General features: G+C 40.6%; 1 protein-coding gene across 4 annotated transcripts in view; it reads right to left on the bottom strand.

Annotated features, from left to right (window-relative positions):
- Positions 1-12,022, bottom strand: part of sh3pxd2b (SH3 and PX domains 2B) — a 38,313-nt gene that overhangs the window by 3,673 nt on the left and 22,618 nt on the right. Inside the window, exons 5-14 of one of the 4 annotated variants that reach the window (XM_020638298.3) lie at positions 10,014-10,105; positions 5,688-5,713; positions 5,219-5,254; positions 3,959-4,090; positions 3,124-3,225; positions 1,913-1,996; positions 976-1,093; positions 661-866; positions 324-370; positions 95-220 (exon numbers count right to left, since the gene is read on the bottom strand). In XM_020638298.3, the coding sequence (XP_020493954.2) occupies positions 95-220; positions 324-370; positions 661-866; positions 976-1,093; positions 1,913-1,996; positions 3,124-3,225; positions 3,959-4,090; positions 5,219-5,254; positions 5,688-5,713; positions 10,014-10,105 (969 nt within the window). The remainder of the gene's footprint in view (positions 1-94; positions 221-323; positions 371-660; positions 867-975; positions 1,094-1,912; positions 1,997-3,123; positions 3,226-3,958; positions 4,091-5,218; positions 5,255-5,687; positions 5,714-10,013; positions 10,106-12,022) is intronic. The other 3 variants (XM_065963336.1, XM_065963337.1, XM_065963338.1) reach the window with 3 other exon arrangements.

Below are 12,022 nucleotides of genomic sequence, written 5' to 3'. Positions count from 1 at the left end.
AAAGTGCTTCAAAATGCTTGACTGTAAAATATTATCCATAACCAAATGTGTTATAAATTTCATTTTAAACAATTTAGGGAAATGCCTGACCCACCTCAACTTTCACTCCAGCTTGGAAGCTAATCCCATCAGGGATGGTGGTCTGGAAGTCTGCTATGGTGTAGAACTCTTCCTCAACCTGAGGAGGAACAGGCGGCTTGGGTAGGTTTGCACCACGTGGCTGAGGAATGCAAAGGACGCACACAAAAGTTAAGTGGTTGAAAGAAGTTGTCAGCTTTCTCTCAATACAAAGGAGAAATGGAGACTCAAGTGAGATGCCTTACAATGGTTAGATCTCTGCGTGGAGGGGGTCTGTGCCTGAGTCCCATTTCTGTCAAGGGAAAAAGACATTAGGTGAACTTTTGGTGCGTTACACATTTTCAAACCAGCAGCGTACAGCCAGCGTATCGGTTTGAATCTTATATGTGAGATAGTGTTGAATATTTGGTAAACTAACACTGGCTGTGCAATAAAACTGAGGGGATAAGGTTTATAACAATATACAAAAATAGCATCTTTACTATTTGGATTGGCAATATTTTTCTGCATAATAAATTGTCAACTTTGAAATGTACAACATTTGACAGCATCAAACTGATAAGGAGTCTACATTTAATTTACTTTTGTCAGAAAAGAAGGAGAGTCTGTTTTCTTTATGGCTGTTGTCTCGGTTCTCTCTGGCTGCATTGTTCTGCTGGTTCTGTTTGGCAACTCCCTCCAGGTCATTGGCGCTGGCATGAGCAGCCCCACCTGCTGACTGCTTCTGGCTCTGGATGTCAGCCTTCTTCAGGTAGGAGGCTGGGGCCCAGCCCTCGCGTCCCTGATACCTGTGAGGGAGCAGAGATAAACCATCGGGGGGGGGGGGGGGGGGGCGTTCTGGTGAGGACACTTAAGACAGAAAACCTTAAGGTTGATCCTGTCCTTTAAAAGCATTACCTGATCTTCCACCAGCCCTCCAAGTTCTTCTGAATCACCTCAACAATCATTCCCCTCTCCAGGTCAATCTCATCCTGGTCCCTTGCAGAGTACGGGTAAATCACGGAATACTTCTCTTCTGCAGTCACACAAAGGGCAGCGTTGTTAAGTATCATCAATAAGGATTGTTTTGAAGATAAAATGCTCACAAAAAAAAGAAAAAAAAAAAGAATGCTAATGAAGGGTAACAGCTTGAGGGGTGGGAGACCACACAAATGATTGCAATCACTGCGAGAATTTAATTACATCGCAATAAGTAACTTCACTCAGTTCTCATTTAAAGGATAGCAAAATATGAAGTGGTCCATTTATGCACTTAGCTAAGCATGTTGTGTTTTGTACTCTGTGAAGATCTCAACAACCTTTTCATAAAAAGGTTAAATGTCATTCTCCTCCCGATCAAGACTGTGATTTGGAATAAACTACTGTTATTGCTGCAAATATTCATTATTCTGATTTAATGAGGCAAGGCTTGAGCAGTGTTTTGTGGAGTGAGAAGATGTAAGATACACACAAGTGAAACACATAGAACACACAAATATTAACCACAAACAGGACAAACGTTACTCTACTAGAATGCAGCTCTATTTGTCTTATTACTACTCATAGTATTACTTTCTTATACTATAGTTAACTATACTATACCATACTATTACAGTATATATGTCACAACAACCTGAATGCTGGTTAATTGAAAAGATACAAACTTTTCTACATTTTCTATTTGTATGATTTTAAAGGAACAGCCACTATGCATGCAAGGGTTTACTCTCCATGCTTGGATCATGCAAACAAGCATGTCATGCCTACCCATGCACAAACATGCCTACAGATGTATGCATGTGTGCACACACATTTAGAATAGGGGGGGGGGGAGAAGAAAAGGCATGCACTCCACCTTGCCCAAAGCCTGTGCCGAATAGATCCCCTAAAGTTCTGCGTCGACCCATTTGCCTTGGCAGTGACCAGAATCTCCGAGGCACTGACGTCCCAGCACAGTAAGTGATGCAAAATAGGAAGTGAACATAACATAATGCCATCTGAAGGATGTTTTCACCCTAAATAAAAGTATGTACAGTGATGGTAGGCCTTGCAGATGTTGAGCCCTCCCACCCTCTTGCAGGCCTGGTGCAATTTGCCCTTTTGTCTTTTAAAGGTAGCTTGTATATTTTCATATGGTTTGTGTTACAGATTCCATCGGAACTATGATGTGCCATTTCCTTTTGCACAATTTCCAGTCTTTAACTTAATGTGATGTGCCTGACAAATTGTTTGGGAGACTATCGTGCCATGCTACTGACACAGTGATCATAATAAATCATAAAAATGTCTGTTAACAGCAGGTGATAGGTGAAATAGTTGATGGTTGATGATGAGGATTGGTGAGCTCTTAGGACTATTTAATTACATGTTTCTTACAATTGGAACACTGATTTAACTGATGCTGACTAGCAAAGGGACAAAATAGATTAAGCCTTATAATATACTTGCTCTAATATTCATTTATGTGCTTCCGTTTGGCATCTTTTTCTATGAATCTGTGAAAATATTCAAATGATACACAAACACTCCACTTTCAGGACTGTGAGGACTGATGACCTGTCCCACAAAGGCAGGGCAGCCAGCTGAGAGTCCACTTTTAAACGGGCTTCGAAGTCTTGCCAAGACTTCGAATGTGGTTTGTAATTTGCATATTGGCTGGGTTGCCTCTTTACTTAGTCGGGCTACTACCATGCACTGTACATTATAATTACAGAATCACACTTTAACCTCTGCATCTGACTTGACCCTGATTTAATGTATTTCTTACATATAATTTGTGTAAGTGGTCTGTAATCTAGGAATTCAAACATATTTGGATTGCTTTTCTTTAGGGGCCAAAACACCAGCAGAATACAACCCACATGGAAACACAACATGTATTGCCATAACAGTGGCAGGTTTTGGGGTCAAGGCACAAAGACTCTCCAAATGTTATTTTATCTTATCTGCCCCCCTGGTCCTTTGCACTCTTCTACTATTTTTATGTTACGTGTTAGATGTGTGCTCCAGGATTTATATCGAGTTTAAGAGTTAACTCTTCATGTCCAGATGGAAAACTTTATGTACCTTCTTCTCCTGGAATAGTGAAGTCGTCAGGGTCATCCTGTGCCTCCAGGCAGGTGGCAGGCACCCAGCCCTGGGCATGCTCTGAGCTTATAAACCACCACCCTAGAGAGTAGAGGAAAAACACATCCAAACACATTCAGAAACAAATGATCTTTGGGAAAACTTTGCAGTTAAAGGGTTTATAGCACTTGTTGTTAAATGCATGTACAGTATGATGCTTTAGCTTTTTCAATTGAATATGAAATAGATAACGACACAAGTATCTCCCTGATAGGGAAGATTCCATCCAAAAGCAGTTTGAACTTTTCCAGAAAAATCGTCCGGGGTAACTTAAACTATAATCCAATACTGTCATGGAAAAATAGAAGATTTAGGAGCAAAGAGAAACAGTTGGTGGCAGTAATTCCCAACCTGGTTTCATTCATCCATTATTGGTCTGACCCCCAAAAATGCAGTTCTGAAAACTCATTCTGCCACACAGAGCTTTCAAGTCTTTTTTGTTCGTGTTCAGAAATCAGAAGCCTGAATGATACGTTCAAAAAATTCTGTCCTTTCTGCACAAATTGTCATCCTCAGCTAAAACTCAGTAGTTGTATTGTGACTTTAAAAAAAATGTATTTTAAATATTTCCAGGCAGTATTTTTAAGTGCATACAAACAGATAGATAAAAAACACACCACTAAGGGGTTTCCCAGCAAGCTTCTGTTATTCACTTAACTGTTGTTTGGAAACACTCCACACTGATTACTGATGTTTCCACTAATGAACCAAACAGCTTTGATTTACACCACCGACCTGTGCCATAATAATGAACTTCACGCTGTGTAGAACCTACCAGACTCATTTTTCTCGATGACCTCCACCACTTGACCCACGTGCAGGCTGACCTCAGAGCTCTCCTGCTTCTCGTAGTCTGTTACTGCCACGTACTGGTCGAGGAGGAGAGGATCCGCTGCGGTGGAATCTCCTGGTGAAGGGCACAAATCAAAGACAGCTCATTGAGCCCCTTCAGCTCCTTTGTGAGGTGAGTTCAAGGAGTAAATCTTGATAATATAAATAAGCCTCCACATGTTACCTTCATGGGGAATTAAAGGAATAGCCATGAATTTGGATCTGTTTTGCTTTGTGATATTGACCTTAAACATTTCTTGACAAAGGAGAATACTAAGATTTCATATTTTATTTGCACTTAAAGGGGCTTTACTGAAAAGCCAATTTAAGTGTGTTCCTTCCAAAAGTGCTTCTGTAGAGTAGTAATAAGTGAACAGCTTACTTTAATGAAACTCCAAGAACTACTCCAAAGGTTGAAATATCCCAAAGCTTCTTTTTTTTTAAAATAAAGTTGAAGTCAGCGGAGGCTTATCTAAAGTATGAAGATTCATCCCAACATGCTGATGTGATTAGACACATGGTGTGAGAGGAAACAAAGAGCTAACAGAGAGAAGATGGGAGATCTGAACAACTGGAGTAAAGGCAAGAGGATTAAAAAGCGTAGATGGTTGAATTAATAATCAACATGGCAGTGATTTCTACACAGAAACAGACCAACACCAGTAAGACCCACCACCGATGTTAGCAGCAAGCTGGCTTGAGAAAAATCAACTTAACATAGGAGGCCTCAATGTATCAGCTTAATCAATGTTCTTGTTGAACACGTTTTATTAAACAGAAATAGTTATTTGAAATGTGACAATCCCCAAATTACAGAGGTTGTAAAATTATAAGTATCTGGTTGTGACAACAGCTGACTCAGCATGTCTTTCCATGCACAACCTTCAGTGAGCAGAAGCGATCTATGCCAATGGGCTTAATTAAAAAACGACATTATCATGTAAGTGAAAGTGGAAACCCTATTTGAATAAGTCTTTTCTATTCTGCCACAACACAACACACTTAAAAACACCAGAGAAATGAGCAACACATGATTTAAAGATCATCAGCTACATTGTAAGCTTCCGTTATTGAATCAATGCAAGCCCCAAGCCCTCAACTGAGCCACATCCCACCTGCCCAGGACAAGGGGGGGGAGGGGAGGGGGAACAGGCCACTAGCAGCCTGCTGGGTCACACACACAGCACGACCAAGTGTTTACTACCTCGCTTTAGGAAAGTAGTCGCTCGCTCCACAATCCCTGATGGAAAGGAAAATGAGTAGAGAAGAGAACTGAAAATATGTCATGGATGCACTTAAGGGAAACAAGATAAACAGAGAGGAAAGAGAGAATATGTAGAAAGATTCAGTGAAAAATGGCAAAAGGAGATTCTTTGTCACCAGTACTCAAATGTTCAACTCCAGGAAAACATTCAAGTGTGGACTAACTGTGGCTTTGACTGCATCAGCCAAAAGACTTTTACCTTGTTATTAAGATTGTGGCCACTAGATGGAGATAATTTCCTATCAAAAACTTTGGATGAATAGGAGAGGACTGGAAAAATTGAGAGAGGGTATAAAACAATGTTGTCCCATATTACCGATTAAAAAAAAGCTAATGCCATTTTTCCTCTGCACTTATTTCATTCAAAGACAAAATAACATCAAACCAAACGAGTATTGCCGTGTCTTACCTGACTTCTTCTTCCCAATGGGTTCCCTGTTCACAAAAGAGGAAAACATCTTTAATTCTACACATTTCTCATCAAAGCCAAGGAGATGTTTCTTTTATCCCAAATACCATTATTATGAACATTCATTGGAATTACATCATCTCAAGAATGTCAAAAAGCATCTTAAAACTTGGTCGAAGATAAAACGTCAGCTGTTTATTAGTGTTGTAGTACTCAAGACCCGTCTAATGACCACTTTTTGAAGGTCGCGGTCTCATCTCGGAATCAAAAGCATTTTTACTTGGTCTTGTCCTGGTCTCAGACTGGGCGGACTCCGTATTTTACATCAGGACCGGTCAAGATCACCACTGATAGGCTTTTTTCCCCAAGTCATTGAATCTTACTCATATCGTCAGACAGTTTATATCTCTAACCGATACTGTTCAGCTATGACCCTTGAAGGAAACAAACAATTTATTTTTCTAGACCAAGATTCTGGCTGTTAAATACAACAACTTCTTTACACTACTGCTGCTGTTTAACCAGCTCTGTCAAAATATCGGTAGAAAGTTCTACACTATTAACTGAAGTTGGAAACAGGCACTAATGATGCTTTTAGTGAACTTTGAATGGATTCAGTTTGATCAGATTTGTAGTTGTTTAATTAGTTTTTATATTTGTCAGATTGCCACAGCAGAGTACTTTCTCTAATTACTCCAGTATTGAATGAACAATAATTGGAAAAATGACCATTGTCTGTTAGATGTATTAATGTGCTTCAGACTCATAAGAAAAGGATGAGTGTGAGTCTCCCTCTCTGATACAGGCCCATGTGAATAGAAAGCCTCTGGATAGCTGATCCCTGAAATGTAGTCTGATGTTAAATTCAATACAGCATCTGCTGTGTCTGGTTTAGACATTAGCCAGATAAATAGACCATCACTCCTCGGCAGCAGTCAAGAGCTGATTCAATGTCCAGATGCCCTGAAAAGTCAATGGTGGCTAATGCTCAGCATTTTCCTCCCTCACTCACCCGCCCTTCCTCTCCCTCTTTGTTATCTAAATATTAGTCTCTTACTTTAAGGCCTTTCTTTTTTTTTCTGTCTCAAATCCTCCATCTTTACTTAATTCACTCCTTCATCTCCCTTGTTAATTTCCTTCGCAACATGAATGCATCAACATGAATGCTCTTAGCCCCATAAAGCATTGTTCCATCGGCATTTCTGTTAATTGCCGAGGCTGAAGTCTCAATAAATCTTTGCCGATAAGCTCTCCCATTAATACACTATAAAAAGAAATCCCCAGCCTTGCTAACAAAAGCAGCCCCAATGACGTGGGTTATCACAGAGCAGGAATGTATGTGTGTCCCTTGCTTGCTTGTTTGTTAGGAGCCAAGGTGAAAGAGGGGTCAGGTAATGCACCAGACTTTGCCAATGACCTTGATCATTGGCCTAATATGATTATCAAACTATAATCAGTTTACTGTATCAAATCAAATGAATCCTCTGACTTCAACTCTCATGGGAACAACCATGCTTGAGTCATATGGCGTCCAACGACATGAGAGCAAATCAGAACTAAACAATATGCAGCTTTGCCTTTAAAAGAAGGGGAATAATGTAACAGCCTTCTATGACAGGATATTATCTGAATGTAGTGACTTTTACGGACCCTACATAATAAAGTCACCGGGGAAATTACTCATATTTACTTGTTGTTTCTGGTCAGTCATGAATTAATGGTGCACACAAGACATGAGTGACACTGCAAATTCTAGGATGGCTTTCGTGTACGAGACTCAGAACACCTTGCACTGTGTCTGTATTAACTTCCTCCCCGCCAAGTACACATCCTGATTTATTGTTTGATTGATGTTCTTCAGCCTGTGTGCAACCATCTTATTCTCTCCCTCTATCCCCTCCCCTACTTTCTCACTTAAACACTTATCTCTAATTTGTACAGGAGCAGCTTCTCTTAATTCTTTCCATCCAGCTTTTCTTCTTCTTGATACCTCATCCACTTTTATTTCCTCACCCATTCAATTCTGTCTTTTTTTTCTCCTCGAATCTTTGACATCTCACCTATATTTTTTGGTTCTCTTTCTCTCTGCTTATGCACCTTCCCTAAATTGAACTATTCCTTCTCACATCTTTTTCTCCTTTTCCCTCTCCTCTTACACCGCTACACTTTAGGGAGAAAGTCTAGGATGTCCCTCTCAGCGCAGTGGATTTACTGGCCATGATAAATCTTCTCCCACAGTGGCTGGTGTGTCTGTCCAACAAGCCCTGTTGTCAGTCAGCCAAATAAACAGGCTGCTCAAGCAAGAAAGCAGTAATCCAATTTCAATAAAGACAAACCAAGGTCTTTCTATATTCATCTGCCTCAAGTAATGCTCCATCTCTATCCTGCCTCTCCCAACACATGCTTGGGATGTTATATAGGGAGTGAGGGGGGGGGGGGGGTGTCCTTGGCAACCTGCCCTGTGGAAGGACAGCGTGAGCGTTTGTGTACATATACTGTGCATTGATCACATGCATATGAAGTGGTTTAATTTCATGAGAGAGTTACATAGAGCACGGTTATTGTCACACTTGTAAACAGACCTGCATGAGACGGACACCTTTCCCCATTAACACACAAAAAAATATTGATCATAGTATCAGATTCTTGGACCAAACAGGAAATTCAGAAAACAGACTGACTGCAACGGACAACACCTTTCAAAGTGACATCAAATCCATTTACATTATAGAGGAAAAATATGGCAGGCTGATGCAAGTAGCCATCTCATGCCTGATCCCTCTAACAGCATCATGTCCTGTTAATTGTCCTTCAGTAAAAAACCCGGCTACTAGATTATACATAATGCAGTGAATATGCATGTACATTCTGTGCTGTGCGAGACAAGATGTCTTCATAACTGTGTGATAAAATGTTATTTACTACACTTCAAAAACACAGATTTTAAATTAAGCTAAATGTGCACAGTTGTATAACTCTCACAGGAGAAGCAAATCATCCAGTCACACAGAGAATGTTAAAATAGACATTTCTACAAATGCCACAATCACAACACGTCTGCACATCTTTTGATTTTTTTTTTGGGGGGGGGGCTCACATGCACCAGGTGGTACAGTATTAGAAATGGATCCAAGAGTGAGGTGACATTTTTGCAAATTCCCTGACTCAACCATTTAAGTGACATTAAAGTCACATAAAGTAAGTTGTATATGAAAGACACACACTCCGCCACAGTCTTCTCACTGCCTGCATTAGGAAGGTGTGAGATAGCCTCTACTCTCTGAACCAAGCTGTGCTACAAAGAGTGCCCTGTTTTAGATGAGGCTACACTTGACTTTGAGCATGTAATTAATTTGGATGTGTTTAAAGTTGTTCTGATTATGTTTTGCAGTATGTAATGTACAGATGCTGACAAATCAAACAATGATGCATATGTGAAAACTGCAACAACACATGCAATCATGAATGAAGTTTGTAAAATATCTTAATATTATTTGTAAAATAATAATTGCTCCAGTTACATTTTTGCCAATTGAAAATCCCTACTCTCTAAGTGGTAGCATGCTGCTGGCCCTACAGTATGTGCACTCCCAGCATATATCACAGGACTCAATTTCCTGCTGACTCTCGATGCCCAGTGCTGCACATGTGTACGTGTGACGACAGAGAGGTTAGAGCTAATATTGCAGCTGACAGCTGTAAGTGTAAAAATCCTCTCCAGGGTCAGAATGTGAGCACCATATTATGGCCTCTATGAAACCAGCCACCCGTAACCTCTACTGCCCTGAAGGTGCTGGCAACCTTAATCCCCACACATTTGTAACCGGGACCAGTGTGCAAAGCTAAGTGTGTGTCGACACATACTTGTGTGTGTGTTTGACGCTGGCATTCATTGCCTGCTGATGTTATAGTTTTGGCACATAGTAACTGTCAGCGCTGGATGTGACGCTAATGGGTTGAGTGAGATTTGCAAGAAGCAACAGGGCAGGTCTGCACACATTCGGAGCAATCATGCAGTGTTAGCTGTCTGGAGCCTGGTGGCTAAACTAAGCTATTTGCTTATATGCTAACTCAGCATAAGAAAAAAAAGAACCATTAGATGTGTTTCTGCTTGAAAAATTAAACAGGAAGAAGATTGCAACAGTATGAAATCATATCCATTAGAGAGTATAATGAATGCTCATTACCGGCAGGCTGGGAGAAAAATGTAGACAGGATGTGACATGACATCAGTTAAAGGACAAATGGTGGCTGGTTTTCATTGTTTGTGAGCCGGAGGGTCACGACAGTTGTGTATATATGTGTGTGTGTTTGTGTGGCACTTACTCCTTGGGGGGGTTGAGGTCTTCAGGTCTGGTCTCAAAAAACACTCTGACTTCTTCACACTGGGAGATGTAGACTGGCAGCTGAATGAGGGCCTTCAGACACAAAAGATAGCAGAAAATGTTTTTTCATCCCACGAACAAACGAACAAGTTAAAGTACTAGTGAACAAAGACGTCAACCAGAGGTTAAAAGTTGTCTTCAGTGGGTGTCTAGCCTCCACTGAGTCATATAATAAGCAATTGCTGAACTGTTTAAGGGCATTTTCAGACTACATGCCTGAGCATGTATGAATGTCACAGGGTACAAAAGGGCATTGGGTTTCTTGGATCTGTAACGCATTGTTTAGCATGTTTCAAGCAAAAAAGTAAAGATGAACTTTTAACATGCATAAGGTTTTTGCAACATATAAGAAAAAGTAGAACCTTTCACGAGAGCAGCAATGATGACTCATGTATTGTGCCATTGCAGTTTCCCATCAAATATAGCTTAGCTAATAGCATTCCGTCTCTGCGTATATGCTACATTATACAGCAATATGCATGTACTCAATCTTAAATCTGTATATTCCACATGAGGATTCAAAACATTTTCTCTTAATAAATAATACATTAAGAAAATTATATCTGGGAGGATGCATTAAACCAGGCTGATTCTAATTCATCATATTTATCTTACTAATCGCAAATGGTTTTAAATTGCAAAAATCTTACAGCTCTGTGGAGGCTCACCAGCAGCAGAGACATGAGTCCTGACAGCACGGCCGGAGATTTAAGACACAGTCACTTTAACCTCTCTCTTTTAATGGTTTGATTGGTTTCTAGCCATTTCTGGTTCTCTCCTGACTGTGTTTTATCTGCTTCTTCTGCTCTTTCAGAAGAAAAAAGCTGTGAAACAGATAAGGACCTTAACCGCTTCATGACTCAAACCAGAAGACAGGAGAACTGTCGCCAATGACCCCATGGTAGCTATCTCTCATACGGCTGAGAGAGACCACTCCTTCTCCTGTTGCTGGCAGGCAAAGCTCAATGCCATCCATCAAGCTTCCTCTGTTGGCCTCTACCTCTGATTTTAATACTCCTAAGTGTTTCACTTCAGTCCTTAAAGGGAGCAGGAGTCTGGATTCTCTGTCACACTGATATAACGTCAGGACTGACGGATATGGAATTGAAGCCAAAGACCCAACCAAGGTGCCCTTGTCTCATGTGCCTCATCCACCTTGTTATACTTATGAGCATGAGGCGATGCCAGCAGCGTGTGTAAGGAAGTAGTGGGACTTCTGCCATGGACAAAGCACTACTAGTGTTTTTCATTAGCTAGTGTGAATGTGAATGTGTGCCACATAAAGGTTGTCGATTCATTGATCATATGATTCTGCTTGACTGTTATTAATCATACGAATTCAAAACCTAGCTCTATCCATTACTATAGACTCCAACTATAAGTAGCTGATTTAAGAGTTCTCATAGGTTACCCCCTGAGGACTCCTCCAATGCCTACCATTGCAGCCAAAGACACTGCTCTGTCAGAGGTCAGAGAGCATTCTGATCTGGCTATCTTCTCCTTGGATTTATATCCTCTGCTCGTGTCAGCCTGCGGCCCCGTCCACTCATTCCAATTCTCCCCAGGGAGGAGACGGGAGGGAGGCCCAGGGAACATTAAAGCAAATGGACTTTACGAGTGTTCTTTACAGCGCGCAGCATTAAGGTAATTGTGTGTGCCTGTGTATGTGTTTGAGTGTGTGAATGCACAATGCACAATATCTGTGTGTGTTCTTGAAGGGAAGAATGGGAATGGGAATGAGAGATTTTATTGTGCACTCCCATAAATGTAGAGTACATAGTCACAGTATCTTTGCTCTATGTTGGGATATGGATCTTAACAAACACCAACACAATAGATGTATGCATGTGTTGTGTATACTTTTTTAACATTATCCAGAATGTGCCCAATTTTTAGATACAAACACGTATGTATGTGGAAATATACTTTTTGTCCATTGCTGCATTTGGC

The sequence above is a fragment of the Labrus bergylta genome, chromosome 14 (assembly GCF_963930695.1).
Source record: "Labrus bergylta chromosome 14, fLabBer1.1, whole genome shotgun sequence".
NCBI classification, from domain to species: Eukaryota; Metazoa; Chordata; class Actinopteri; order Labriformes; family Labridae; genus Labrus; species Labrus bergylta.
Note: the sequence above shows the minus strand (reverse complement) of the source record. Positions and strands in the feature narration are given on the sequence as shown.